The 15,699-nt window shown below is 43.5% G+C and overlaps 1 protein-coding gene across 1 annotated transcript; it reads left to right on the top strand.

The window, feature by feature from the left end:
* The first annotated feature begins 1,722 nt into the window (after positions 1-1,722).
* Positions 1,723-13,843, top strand: LOC106553216 (vomeronasal type-2 receptor 26-like). Its single transcript, XM_087707687.1, has 3 exons — positions 1,723-2,001; positions 11,798-11,924; positions 12,933-13,843. Exons 1-3 carry the CDS (start codon positions 1,723-1,725, stop codon positions 13,841-13,843), a joined length of 1,317 nt encoding a protein of 438 aa, XP_087563813.1.
* Positions 13,844-15,699: the final 1,856 nt, after the last annotated feature.

Here is a 15,699-nt window from a genome sequence, read left to right as displayed (position 1 = left end):
GACTGTTGCAGAATCCCTGTGGTCAAGTGACCAAAATTGACAACTGGCATGTAACCATGATGGCTCCAGTGTCCTGGGGTCATGCAATTACCTTTTGCGACCTTCTGACAAGCAAGTCAAGGGGGAAGGCAGATTCACTGAACATCTGTGTCACTTTCTGCAGTGATTCATTTAGCAATTTTGGCAAGGAAGGTCATAAAACAGGGCAAAATTAAATTTAACAACTCTCTTGGTTAGCAATCAACAATTTTGGTTCAATTGTGATGTGGTTGTGAAACTACTTTTATATTTAGCCCCATCTCACAATCAAGTGACTCAATACTTTTTGAGCAAACTGGAACTTCTTGAGTTAGCTTCTACCTTCTCTTCTCCTTTCCAACATTGCACTGTATCCTTCCTTTCTTCCCCCCTCTCTTTACTTTCTTTCCAACCAATGTCTTTGATCTAGTTTGTATACTTTTTAGGCTTCCATGTTACTTGTGGTTTAAATAAAAGGAAATCCTTTTTAAAAAAAACAAATCCAAAGAGAATAAAGGCCTTATGTGATAAGTTAATGGTGTAATCATTTGCTAGACCAATTCTTGAATACAGCTCATCTGTCTGGAACCTGCACTGCATATTGGACATTAATACAATTGAGCGAGTCCAAAGATATTTCACGACAAGAGTCCTCCACTCCTCTGCTCGCAACAGAACACCTTATGCCGTCAGGCTTGAAATTTTGACCTTAGACAATTTAAACTATGCCACCTTCGGTCTGATCTGGGCGTAGTACACAAAATTATCTGCTACAATGTCCTACCTGTCAATGACTACTTCAGCTTCAACCGCAACAATACTTGAGCACACAATAGATACAAACTTAAGGTCATTCGCTCCAAACTCGATTGCAGAAAATACAACTTCAGCAACAGAGTGTTCACTGCCTCAAATGCTCCACCAGACACTGTGGTTTCATCCCCAAATCCCCAAAACTTCAACCTTAAACTGTCTACTGTTAACCTCACCCCATTCATAAGAGGTCTGTAAGGGACGTGCATAAGTGCACCAACCCTAACCCTAACCCAACTGTCCCCACTTATTCTTATCCATTTCCTGTATTCATAATCATGTTTATACTTATCTATGTTATCTTATACATGTTTGACTAGATAGATAGATAGATAGATAGATAGATAGATAGATAGATAGATAGATAGATAGATAGATAGATAGATAGATAGATAGATAGATAGATAGATAGACAGACAGACAGACAGACAGACAGACAGACAGACAGACAGACAGACAGACAGACAGACACGATCACATTAAAGATTTTTGAATATAGGGCACTCACTCCAAAGCCACCAATAGTCTGCAGCAAAATAATCTCTGGGTCTACTGATGGATTTTTGAGGAGTGGATCATCTCCACCTGGTCAAGAGTGAATCTTGCACTTGAGTAAAGCCATTTGTCACTACCTGAGGGGACTAATAGCAAGAAATAATATGATATAATTGCAATACATACTGCATGCACACCTGGTAACATGCTATTTTTTTAGCATTCTCGAGGGCTGTGAATACCCATATGGCCCATATGGCCCACATGCATTGGTCTAGGCTGGGTGGTTGATCTGTCAAAGTGGTTGATCTTGCAGTGGGGAGAAATAATATAGTGTGCTTTCTGAGTGCTTATGAGCCACCTAGAATCATTGAACAAATTTGCAGTTCTGTGACAATGTTTTGCCATATCCTGCCCTTCTTCTTGGCTGTTCGTGAGATCAACCAGAGCCCAAGACTCTTACCCAACATCACGCTGGGCTACAACATCTATGAGAACTTCTTCAATGCAAGAATAACCTATGAGGCCATGATGGACTTCCTGTCTACAGGCCAGGAGAATGTGCCAAACTACAGATGTGGAAGGCAAAAGAACCTGCTGGCAGTTCTTGAAGAGACAGAATCTGAACTTTTTGATCATATTTCAACTTTCCTGGGCATCTACAAAATTCCACAGGTATAAAGTTAAAATCATTTTTTATTTCCATGCTATAAATCTCTCCAAATAAATCTGGACACAGAGTTTTGATATTAAAAGACCTGAAGTAATTTACTTTCTGTAAAGTACAGGTAGTCCTCAACTTACGGCAACAATTGAGCCCAAATTTTATGTTGTCAAATGACAACTTTGTTAAGTGAGTTTTGCCCCATTTTCCAAATTTTCTTGCCACATTTGTTAAGTGAACCTGGTCTCCTCATTGACTTTACTTGTCACAAGGTTGCAAAAGGTGATTCCATGACCCCAGGACACTGCAACCATCATAAATGTGAGTCAGTTGTCAAGAATCTGAATGTAAATCATGTGAGAACAATTAATTAGTGGAATGACACACCTTCAGAATTTTTTTTTAAAATAATCTTTATTGGTTATACGTTTTTTTTAAATAAGACATACAAATACAGCTTTAAACATACAAACCCTCCCCACTCCCCGGTGACAGTCATTCACAGCCCAACATTTTTTTTCTTCCTCATTGTTTAGTCTCTAACCAGCATCTTCTCGTTACAAAATTCAGGGATCTATTACAATACCCATGTTCACTTTTAGTTCCCATTGTTAACAACTGCTATTTAACTTTCCCTTTTTTAAGTCCCTGCTGTTCTCCTTGTCGCCCACATATACCATAGGTTCCAGCTAAGATAATGTTCCATTTCTCCTTTCTCCCTCAGCCAACCCGTCATTCTGTCCATTTCTGCACACTCATAAATCTTTTTAATTATGGCATCTTCCAATGGTATAGTAGTAGATTTCCAAAATTGCGCATAGGTTATTCTTGTGGCCACAATTACATGTAGGCTCAAATGCCATATAAATTTACTCATGTTTTCTGGTTTTATGCTTAGTAAAAAAGTCTCGGGTTTCCATTCCATGCTTGCCACGGTAACCTCTTTTAGCCAGTTTTGAATCCTTCTCCGTATTTTATGGCCTCAATACAGGACCACCAAATATGGTAGAATGTGCCATCCCTTCTTCCACATTTCCAACACAGTGGGGATAACCCAGGAAACATTCTGGCTAACCTTGTTGGGGGAAAGTGCCATCTATAAACCATCTTGTATATATTTTCTTTAAACGCTGTAGATATCGTGAGTTTAATAATCCCACCTCAATCTCATAGCCAAAATTTCTCTCCCATGCTATTAGAAGACACCTTCGGAAATTGTGGGTGCTTCAATGCTGGAAATTTGTAAGAAGAGATTGAACAGACATTTATTCAGAATGGTATTGTAAGGACCTGCCTCGCCCCCCCCCCCCTTTCAAAAAAGTGTAGACTCTTGAAAACCTCGTATTTCAAAAGGAATCTTTTCTATTTAAAATGGGGTGAAAGCAAATCAACATTCAAAGCAGGCTCTGGGACCCTCAGGCTATACAATCCAGGGACGTGCAGTCACTAGAGGCAGGGGAGGCAGGGCCTCACCAGTCTCCTGAGGGAAAGGAAGAATTTTAAATATTTTTTTTTAATAATTAAAGCCAGGGTAGTTGCTACCAGATTCAAAGTCACAGTGGCTTCGTGTCTGCTCTCAGTGTTAACTATGGGAGGAGGCCAGAGAACTCTGGGCCTCTTTTGCTTAAGGAATTTTTCGCCTTTTAAAAGTTAAGGAGGAGTTAAAAACCAAAAACTTTCATATGCAAAAGAGGCACTGATTCTCCCGCCTCCTGATCGGGGAGCAGCGAATCATGCCTTATGAGCACGCTTATGTTGAGCACGCTTACGTTGGGTGGATAAGAGGAGAGTTGAGAGAGTTTCCACAGCTGGAAAAGGTGGATCGGACAGAGGGAGGGGGGGATTCAAATTTATTGTAATTTAATTTGTAATTTTTTTATTGTGAGGTGTGTGTGTGTGTGTGTGTGTGTGTGTGTGTGTGTGAGAGAGAGAGAGTTTTTCTTTCTTCACAGCGGTGGGGTCGGAGGAGGGCGAGGCGGCGGAGCGTGGAGGCGGCAGGGACGTTCTCGCCGCTGTGTCCCAACAGGCCAGGTGGCTCGTGTTTATGTCCGCCATAAACGCGAGACGCCTGGCCTGTTGGACACAGTGGTGGCAGGGAGGAATGGGCTGGGTGGGCTGGCTGGCTGGGGAGGGGGGAGCCCTTTAAAGCCCTGCTGCCACACCTTCCCAGCAAGACTTCCTTTTGGCTCGCGGTTTCCCTTGCCTGCCTTAACCAAAGCTTGGCGCCCTGCCTCTGCTTTCACGCTCTCCATCCCTCAGCTGTGCAGCAGCGTCGGCGGCAACTCTCGGCCTACGGCGGCAGCGTCGCACAAGCTGTGGAAGGAGGAGGAGGAGGAGGGAACCAAGGGAGGCTTTTACCGGGCGTGCGCCCCACAGCCAGGACCGTAATTGCGCCTCAAGCCGCGTTTCTTCCTGGAAAGCCCTTCGGGCAACCCGAGAGCTCCGCCTGATGCCCGAAGGGCTTTGCAGGAAGAAACGCGGCTTGAGGCACAATGACGGTCCTGGCTGTGGGGCGCACGCCCGGTAAAAGCCTCTCTTGGTTCCCTCCTCCTTCCATAGCCTGTGCGACGCTGGCGCCATAGGCCAAGAGCTGCCACCAACGCTGCTGCACAGCTGAGGGACGGAGAGCGCGAAAGCAGAGGCAGGGCGCCAAGTTTTGGTTAAGGCAGGCAAGGGAAACCGTGAGCCGAAAGGAAGTCTTGCTGGGAAGATGCGGCAGCAGGGCTTTAAAGGGCTCCCCCCTCCCCAGCCAGCCAGCCTACCCAGCCCATTCCTCCCCCCGCCACCACTGTGTCCAATAGGCCAAGTTGCTGGGAGGAGAAAGTTTGGGCTGCAGAGCAGAGTTTGAACTGACGAGTGACGTGCGGTGAGCTTCATGGCCGGTGAGAGTCCCGCTCTATGGCGGACACGGCGCCGGGGCTTCGGCGGGGCTTTTGCGCTTGCCTCACCGGCCATGAAGCTGACTGCACGTCACTGATACAATCCATGATAAAGGTACTTAGGAACCCCTCCCAATGTGGATTCCCACCACCATTCCTCTCCCTCCATTCAGAGTGGAGCTGTTCCAGCCTCCTCTCCCCACACGTTGCCCAGTAATGGTTCTCATGAACCAGACCGTACCCTCTGAAACCCACCTCTGCATCATATCTAACCTTCCCCCTCTTTGTCCACCAAAGAATGGCAGATACATGGATCTGACAGGTATATGGTCTCCTGATTGTGGGGGATGGACTAGAAGACCTCCAAGGTCCCTTCCAATTCTGTTATTCGGTATTCTGCTCAAATGCCTCAGTAAAAGGCTATGTAGTGTGGAAAGGCACTGACTTTTTATCATTAAAAGTGTCACAAACTGCCTCTCTCTTTCTTCTTAGATCAGCTATGGTGTTCTCAGCCACATTTCTCGGCAAAATAATCATTTCCCTTTTTTCTACCGGATGACCCCAACCCAAGATCCACCTTATTCAGCAATTGTCAAGCTGCTCGTGCACTTCCAATGGACCTGGATCGGCCTCCTTTCTCAACACAATGACAGAGGAGAAATCTTTAAAAGAAGCTTGGAAACACTCGCTGTAAAAAGTGAGGTTTGCATTGTCCTCTCAGAGAGCATCTCTGCATCGAATATAGATTTAAATCTTGGACAAATGTCTAAGCAAGATGAAAGCAAAATAGTCGTTTTTTTAATGAATAATCAAGTGAAAATTATAGTTTGTCAACTGGATTTTCATGCCACAACCATACTATTTTCACTAATATATATTAATGAAAAGAATAACAACTTCATTGGGGGGAAAGTGTGGATTGCAACAATCTTCTCTGATTTCAGTATCAGGCTCTTTTACCGCGTGCTTGATCTCCAAAATAAACATGCTTTGTTTTCCTTCCTCACCAAGACAAAGAGAAGGACACAGTACTATTATTTTAATTTATATTCTTCTACTGACAAACAGTTTGTAAAGAAAGCATTCGAGTGTTCCCTTTCAAGGCCTGTGTTGTCTAAGAAAGTTTGGGAAAGATGCACAGAAAATGAGATCCAGGAAAACCTGCCCCATGCTATGGTTAAAAGATACCTGTTGAATGATGGCTCCGGTATTTCTGAAGTAATCCAAGCTGTGGCCTGGATCCTCAGTGCTGCTTCTTCCCCCCAAGTGAGTAAGAGATGGAAGCAGGTTAGAGGCCATCAGTCACCTCAGGTTGTACAACTATGGCAGGTGAGGCTTCTCCTTCTGGGTTCCACGGATGGTCCCCTTTTGATTCCTCAACATTAAGTTAGTTGTAAGGAGAATTCCTTACCATATCTGTTTGAGATATTCCAAACAGCTCAATTTGTCAAGCTGAAGAGAACTCTAAAAATCAAGGCAACTCAAATGGGTATAAAGATTTATTGCAAGCTTATGCTCTGTATAAGAAAATGAACTACGGCAAATAGTCTAAGTAAATTGGTGGTAGACAAGAGTCAAAGGAATTCAAGATGGGCTGGACTTAGGTTTCTTGTGGGCATGAATGGACTTGAGACTGATGATGCATTTGACCCATCCCTCAGGCTCATCTTGGTTATCTCCTACACAGTCTGTAGTGTTTGAGAGTGAGTGTGTGAGAGATTATGAGGATAAACCTCCCATGTTTATACTGGATTGGAGTGCTCACTATAAACAGCTGTATAGTGACAACGGGATTTTCCCCATTTGTAAATTAAATAAGCATCATTCTCCAGCCATTCTCAGTCCTCCCCTGTAGTAACACATGTTCATTTTCGTGACCCGTCAAATGCGCGATCGACAAATCCGCGCCGACAAAACTGCGCCCGCCATCAACAAACAACTTAGTGGGACATGAAAACAACATTATAAAGGGTTAAGGTTAGGGTTAAGGTTATAACGTTGTTTTCGCGTCCCATTATGTTGTTTGTTGATGGCAGGCGCGGTTTCGTCGGCGCGGTTTCATTGGCGCGGATTTGTCGATCACACATTTTATGATGAAACGTTGGTTTTGCCTTGTTTTCAACCTAAGGAGTTAGTCTTGACATTCTGTTCTATCCAAAGCACCTTCTGGGCTAATAAACAGCTCATCCATGCATCTCCTGAACTCGTTCTGATACCTCGGGAGATAATCTTTGAACTTTATAATGCAACCTTTCTCCCATTCGTAGTCCAAAGCTAAGCCTTTCTAACTTGATCTTTTCCATTTTGGAGTTTTTCCAAAATGCTGTTACACAGAGGCTCTTGTTGCAGCTTGGAATGAGCAGGCAATGAGGGCCATGGACCAAATAGCACCTTTGTAGACTCTCTGTGTGTGGATCGCATAGAGCAACATAAGAGATGCTTAGAGGGACACTGGAGAAAGACAACGAACAAAGCCAATAAACGCTAGTAAGAGCCTACATTAGGCCCTTCCTTGTGGTGATAAAAGTGGTGAATGATAATTACTTCTCTGCTCTGTTTTGAGTAACCGGGTCTTCCCTGGAAAAAGAGGAATTGGTAGACACATAGCAGGGTTGCTGTGAGATATTCTTGGCAGCTGTCAGATAAAGTCAGTTAGCTTCACTCAGAGTTGGACTCTAGTTGGTCAGACCACTTGAAGGTGATGCAGAGATATCTGACCTCAACCACTAGCAATTCTATGGGTCTCTTCTCTTGAGTGTCGTGACTAGTCTACTGGTTACAATGTCCACATTCTATAGCTTCCATGTAATTATTCTCTCTTCACCCTGCACATCCAGATGGTGGTGCTCTGGTGTTAATAGCTATGCTATCTAAAGGACAGCAACAATGGGGTATTTGCAACCCACTAACCCTTTCACAGTTGGGTTGGATTACCCAGAAAAGAACCTTTTCAGGCACTTGGAAAAGGAGTATGAGTTCATGTTTTCTGAATAGTACGTACAAAACCAGGATTTTTCTTTTAAGAAAGACATTAGAAATTAAGAAAGTCTCATTCAGTTATCACAGGGAAAAACTTGCATTTGAAATTTCAGCTTTATTTTCATTTTTCAAAATCATAATGCTGAACTAAGGATTGGTAGGACAACATAGTGATTCATTCAAGGAAGTGGAAAGCATATCTGAAGAATATCTGATGTTTTCTAGAGAAGGAGGGAGAGAAGCTTCCCATAAATATTAAATCGTCATCTATCAAACAGAAGTGCTGAGCTGAAGAGGCTGAATTATTCAGAGCACTTCCAATGAGAATAATAACCAATAAAAAGTAAAATCAAGACTCAAATGGTAATGTGTAAGCTGCATGTATAGTGTTCTATATGTTTGCAGCTTCACCAGTTCATGAGAAACTTCCAGCTTCAAAATCTTTCCAGGGATGGAGTTTATTTGGATGAAAATGGGGTTCCCTTTGCTGACTTTGATATCATGCACTGGAGAATGTTTCCCAACAAGTCCTCCACTGGGGTGAGAGTTGGGAGTGCAGAAAGACAAGTCATCTCCAAAGTCAAGGTCTCCATCAGTCCGAGTGGCATCATATGGCCAAGATCATTTAACAAGGTAGCTGATGCTTTTTTGGTTTTGCTCTTTTATTTACCTCTACTTATGCAAACATCTGTGCTCAGAAATAATTATTATTTAATTATTCGCTAATCAGATAAGATTGTTCTTATAGAAATGGCTAGTTTATATTAGTATGTAAAAGGGGGAAATGTGGCTTATTTACTGTGTTGTGAAGAGTCGGAAGTCAATATCTTTTATTTTTTTCCCTGTTAGCCTAGCCTACTCTTCCTTCTCTCTTTTTTCTTTCTCATATTTTCTGTGTTTTCACTTTTTTTTTGTTTAGTATCCTGGGAAGGTTACTGTTCTGACCCGCCTCCGTACAGTGAGTCACGCCGACACAAGATTACTGCTAGACAATTTATTCACAGTAAATTAACACACCAACAAGATTTTGGCAGCAACCCAGACTTCCACAAATAAAAAATACACACCAGAGCTTCCCCAGCTTTAGTATAATAGTTGAGTCCTGCAAACAGCCTCTTCCCAAAGTCGCTTCTTATATACTCTCTTGGGAGGAGCCTAATCAGAACTACCTGGCCCCAATTATTTTCTATATCTCCGTAGCACTGTTTCCTCTAAGGTGCGCGGCTGCGCGGCCGCGCACGTGGCAAGAAAACACCACGCAGCAGTTTCTAACTGCCACGCAGTGATTTCTGTCACAGGCTCCGGAAGCTGAGGGGCCTCAGAAAATCTAGGGTTAGCACGGGCGCGGGGATGGTGGCAGGAGTTTACACAGCACAGCCGGTCTCATAGGACCTGTTAGGCGCTGGCTGTGCCGCTCATTACCATCAGTCGCCCCATGTTCAGCAAAGCAAGTCTTGATGAGCACGGAGCGACTGATGGTAGTTTGTGCTGGCCGCAGCCGCTCAAACTAGCATCAGTCACCCCGTGTTCAGCAAAGCAAGCCCAGGGAGGTCCTTTGTGGGCGGCCAATCCTAGACGCTTGTGCCCAGCGCTGCAGCTGAAATGAACCCCCAAAGCCCCCGCTGCCACCAGAATATCTGCTGCCGCCTCCTCCTCCTCCAACAGCACTGCCGGATTTGCCGCCCGATGCTGCAGCTGAGGTGAAGCCGCCAAAGCTCCCGCCGGCACCCCCGCCCATGGCAGTGGTGCCTCCCCCTCCACGCGGAGCACCTGAGCTGGGCCCTGCATTATCCCTCCCCCTTCCTCCTCCGCCATGCTTTTGAAGAGCCATGAGGCCGTGGGAGCCAGTAGGAAGGCGGCGGAGGGGGCAGGAGCAGGAAAAAAGGCCTCATGGCTTCTCAAAAGCACAGCAGATGTGAAGGCGGCGGCAGGGGTAACGTGGAGCCCAGCTCAGGTGCTCCGAGCAGAGGGGGAGGCACCACCGCTGCTGCCATGGACGGGGGCACCAGCGGGAGCTTTGGTGGCTTCACCTCAGCTGCAGCGCCGGGCAGCAAATGTGGTGGTGCTGTTGGAGGAGGAGGAGGCGGCGGCGGCAGCAGTTATTCTAGTGGTGGCGGGGGTTCATTGGCATCTTCAGCGGCAGCCCTGCCCCCTGTGAAAAAACCCAAAGATGGAGCAGATCCATGCAGATGATGTCACCGCAACATGACTGGAGGAGGAATTCTGGGAGTTGAAGTCCACAAATCTTAAATCTGTCAGGTTTGAAGACCCCTGGGTTTTTTTTCCCTAAAGGGTTATGGGTGCAAGGTTCTTGTAACTTGACAGCTTTAAGACGTGCATGCTTCACTGCCAGAGTTTCTGAGCCAACATGACTGGAGGAGGAATTCTGGGAGTTGAAGTCCACAAGTCTTAAAGCTGTCAGGTTTGAAGACCCCTGGGTTTTTTTTCTAAAGGTTTAGGGGTGCAAGGATCTTGTAACAATGCTTTAAGACTTGCGTGCTTCAAATGCCAGACTTTCTGAGCCAACATTTTGGTTGCTAAGCAGGAGCGTTGTTAAGTGATACTGATATTATATAACACTTTTAATTAAGTGGGTACCTTGAATAAACATAACTTTGAGTTTCAAATAATACTGATTTCGTTGTTGTCTTAGGTGACATCTGTGAAAAAAATTCAGGTGCTCAGGCATGAAAATGTGCACCGCTCAAACACTATACTTTTCTGCTCACACTGAAAAAAAATTAGAGGGAACATTGCTCCATAGTTGTTGGTGGTGCTTATCTGCCCATCTTTGCCTGGCGTCCAGGACCAACTCCCTTAGCTCCTCCCCACTGCTCCAGGGCCTGACATCAGGGACCAACTCCCTTTGGCTTTCACCGCTGCTCCATGCCTCAGGCACCTCCTGGTGGCCAACCAGTCTCTCTGGTCCATGCTCGGAGTCTGAACCCTGTCCAGGGTCCTCCACATGTTCCAGAGCCGACTCATAGGGTCCATCGGAGTCTGTTTGCAGCTCCAACTGTTCCTACTGGGCCACAACAGGTTACTAACATTATTATATAAATAAAAATAATAATGATAATTGAAGACAATTAATATAACCTCCAAATAAGAGAACCCAAAGACTCATTTATTCATTTGATGTCATGTTTCTTTAGACTTGCTACACTGCCAATTGTGTTGCATCTTGTGCAACCTACATTATAAAACAGAAATATGTTACTGGAATAGGTGTCAACTTGAGAATGTGAGGGAAGGGAGTAAAGAAGTCCCTGCAGATTTTACTCTGCTAGTCCCTGCCCTCTACAGAGAGTGATACTCATCTCTGTTTAGAGGTCATTGAGCCAACACTATCCAAAGACATTTCTTCAGTCATGTGGCCAGCATGTCACTGAGTGCTGTTACCTTCCCAGCAATGTGGTAACTACATATTTACCTACTCACGTTTCCATATTTTCAAACTGCTAGGTTGGTAGCATCCTGGTCGAGGATAGGGAAAATAGAGTGATTAAAAGATGTCACTTACTTGATATATCAAACAGAAATTTAGGGACCTTAGCAGCCACACACAAAAAAAACAGGTTTTGGAGGTTCCCTGCCCAAGCTAAGGAGGAGATAATAATACCAAATATAGCATACCTGTCCATGCCCTAAGGAGAAACACCTTTTGCAACGGAATCACTTTACTTTAGGATGCAGAATAAAACCAAGGGAATGTTTTGGGACTGACGTTAGAGATTGATAAAGAGAACTCCTTTAATTTCCCACTGGTGAGCAAAGTCATTTTTCATAATGGTCCATGTTAGACTTCCAGAAGTTAGAAAGGAAGATGGCAGTCCGCATCAGTAACTACTATGACATTACTTCTTGGTTGTATCTGCAATATTTAGTTCATTGAAAATAAATGTTCAATTCATGTGTCACTCTAGCTGATCTTTATTTTTATGCATAGACAGTGCCTTCATCTAGATGTACAAAAAGTTGTCCCCCAGGATATGTCAAGCTCATAAGAGAGGGAGCACCTGTTTGCTGCTACGACTGTTCTCTGTGCATGGAAGGAACAATCTCTATGCAAGAAGGTGGGCATCTCTGGAAAAGAAAAGAATTCAGGATGCAATCAACTCCTGCTTTTCTGGCAAATATTTGTTATAGATGTTTTCTTTCATGCTAGTAATTTCTTCATAGTGCCGTAAAACAGGAACACTGAATTTCTTGAAGGGTTCCACAAAAAATGCAATGATTGGGTTCAATCAACTAATGATACATGATGATATGGCCCTTAAAATGAATAATTAAAGTTGTGGAAATCTCTTGAATCATTATATCATTGACTGGTTTCAGGAAGGAAGCAATAGCACTTAGATTTATATATGGCTTCATCGTGCTTTACAGCACAAAGGGTTTTCAGAGTAAGCATATTACCCCAAACAATCTGGCTCCTCATTTTACTAACCTCGGAAAGATGGAAATCTGAATCAACCTTGAACCGGTCAGAATCAACCTCCTGGCAGTAGGCAGCCTCAGCTTGCAATACTGCATTATAACCACTGTGCCACCAGGGCTCCACAAGAAGCAAGTCTTGTGAGAGTTCATGAGCTCATTGGTTTTCAGGATTTAAACAAATTATCATTATTCCTAATTAATGCTGGATCTTATGAATATCTCTGGGTAGAAATATTGAACTATTCCTTGGGCATGCGAGCATCGTCATTATGTGAGTCCCCATGGTGGGCAACTGACAAACATTTTTTAACTTGCATTACATGTGAATAATTCAAATTAATAGAACTTCAACCCATACCTTCAGGACAGGGGTGGGTTCCTGCCAGTTCTAACCTCTTCTATAGAAGAGGTTCCACAAATCTACTGTGCCATTTAGAACTGGTTCCAGCTCCCTCCCCTTGCCCGTCCACACCATACTTGCCCCACCCATCGCTCACTGATTGGCTGGCTCACCGCCCACCTATAAGAATCCTATCTAAACCTTAAAGTCTTAAAGCTGTATATTGTAATAGTAATATATTTGAGTTGCATTTGTCATGATCCTAGACTGCAGAAACGGATACATGCTAACCACTGTTTTTCAGATGCAGCGCATTGCAGCAGGTGTCCAGATGACCAGTATTCAAATAAAAAGCGAGATCAGTGTGTCCTCAAAACTATAAGCTTCTTGTCTTACAAAGAAATGTTGGGACTCCTCCTGGCTTCCTTTGTCTTTGCTTTGTCCCTAACCACTGCCTTTGTTCTGGGAATCTTCATTAAATACCGAGAAACTCCCATAGTCAAAGCCAACAACCGGGACCTCACCTACATTCTCCTGGTTTCCCTCCTCCTTTCCTTTTTGACCTCCCTTCTATTCATCGGTCAGCCCAACCAAGTGACCTGTTTTCTTCGACAAGCCACATTCAGCATTGTTTTTTCTGTTGCTGTGTCCTCCTTGCTGGCCAAGACTGTTATGGTGGTGGTGGCTTTCTTGGCTACAAAGCCAGGGAGCAGGATGAGGAAGTGGCTCGGGAAGAGTCTGACCAACTTTATTGTATTTTCCTGCTCTGGTGTTCAGGTGGGCATCTGCTTCATGTGGCTTGGAATCTCTCCCCCATTTCCAGATTCTGACCTGCATTCCCAACCAGGACAGATCCTTTTGCAATGCAATGAAGGCTCAGTCACCATGTTCTACATTGCCCTTGGCTACATGGGCTTCCTGGCTGGCATTTGTTTCTTGGTGGCTTTCTTGGCCAGAAAGCTGCCAGGGACTTTCAATGAAGCCAAGTGGATCACCTTCAGCATGTTAGTCTTCTGCAGTGTTTGGGTCTCATTTGTCCCCACATACCTGAGCACCAAAGGGAAATACATGGTGGCTGTGCAGATTTTCTCCATCCTGGCTTCCAGCTTGGGTTTGCTGGGCTGCATATTTATCCCCAAATGCTATATTATTATGCTGAGATCTGACCTGAACACAAAGGAGCAACTAATGATGAAAATTAAAGAGGCCTCCTAGTTTTTTTCTCTACTTTTGTAACTAGTTTATTTTAAATATGACAAAATAGCATAGAAGTAAACTTATTTTGTGTTCTGTGGAATTTTCCTTCCTTTCTTTTGAATTATGAATTATGCTCACCAATGAAGGATAAACTCCAGTGTAAGTCAATCTTTGCCTCTTTTGAAAATCTTTTGAGGTTGTCTCTACTGGTTTTCCTGCAGAAGCCTCAAGCCCTTTGCCCTAGTTGAGACCTAAGAAATGAAACTGTGGGGCTATGCAGTGGAAATGAATCCTAAAACTTAAGTTTTTCTGATAACATGACTGTTATAATTTCTTCATACCCCCAAAAAGGCAAAGAGGCTATGGCAACAGAAAGCAGCTAATTTATTACACCTGCAGGTAGAATCCCAAGCAAATGAGAATCCCTACAAGGTACACCTTAAATACACAAAATGTCATATCATATGCATTATAACTTGGATACAAAAAATACAATTGCGTGCAAAAAACACAAGTGCAAAGTACATGGAAATTCCTCAAATGTTCTGAAAGCATACGTGTCCAAAAGCCCCAAAGGACCTCGCTTTCCCAGAACTAAACAATAAGGTCATTACCGGCTTCCTGAAGAACATGTCCTGTTACTCCCTGTTACAAAGGGAGGGATCAGCCTATTTTCTGATCAGGTCACCATAACTTTCCGATTCTGCTCCAACTTGTGATTTTCCAGAAAAGCTTACTTGCTGATCAGATATTCAAGATGGAGTCTATCAGGTTCCTCAAATAACCTCATCTAATTTACCCAAATAATCCAGATTTTTACCTTTTTCTCTCATAGACATTAACACATTTGTTATAAGTTAAGATAACCTTTATTGTCATTTACTGGTATGCTCCTGTATGCACAATGGCATATGTTAAAATGAAATTCTGATGCTCCACTCTTGAAGGAAGGAATGTCACCAACTGAACAATGTCACCATCCCGAGGATAACAATAATAATATAGAAATAGCAGGAACACCAAAAATTTTAACTTATACAAAAATTACACAAAAGTGTATATTAATCACAATCCATTTTGAATACATAGTGGAAAAAAGTTCTGAAAGGTAACAAGGTTGGTGCTATATGGAATAAAGCTGTTATACAATCCAATTTATGGGTGGCAAACCACAGCATTACATTGCTGTCACATGATGTTTCATGACCTTTTTCCCATTCACGCAGCTGTGGTGGGCATGCCCTGTGCGTGATGCATCTGGCCTGCGAGCTGCCAGTTTGACACCCCTGATCTAGGTGTTCTGCTTCATATGCCACAAAAACTGATTCAGAAGGCAACAATGAAAACTGATAATGGAGATGATGTATAAAGACCTTGACACTACTACTCACCCCCAGTCAAGCAGCACTCATATGCCATGTCCTGAATTGATGGAAGTAAACTTCCAGTAATCTTTTCCACCATCTTCACCAATCTCTATATTTCCCTTCTGTCCGAAGCAATAATATTTTCAAACCAAACAGTAGTACAATATGACAGGATGATCTCAATTGTCCTTCTATAGAAAGTTGTAATGACAGAAGGACTGTTTGACTGCTCTATCTCAGCACTGTCATCCTGAATGAGGCCCACCACTTTTGTATCATCTACATACTTCATAGTATTGTTGGTAGCAAACCTTGCACAATAACCATGGGTCAACAGGTTGAACAACATTGGACTTAGGACATGGCACTGAGGAGAACCTGTGCTCAAGAAAAAAGTGATAGAAATATTACTCACCAGCTCACACATACTAGGGCTTATCAGTGAGAAAATCAAGAAACCAGTTGCACAAAGAAGTATTAAAGCCTAAAAGTGTGCCTAATAAATGC

Source organism: Thamnophis sirtalis, unplaced genomic scaffold, assembly GCF_051295495.1.
Source record: "Thamnophis sirtalis isolate CommonGarterSnake01/CBP01778 unplaced genomic scaffold, rThaSir2_p1.2 scaffold_3, whole genome shotgun sequence".
Lineage (NCBI taxonomy): Eukaryota > Metazoa > Chordata > Lepidosauria > Squamata > Natricidae > Thamnophis > Thamnophis sirtalis.
The sequence above is the reverse complement of the archived record's forward strand: the minus strand, read 5'-3'. Positions and strand labels throughout refer to the sequence as shown.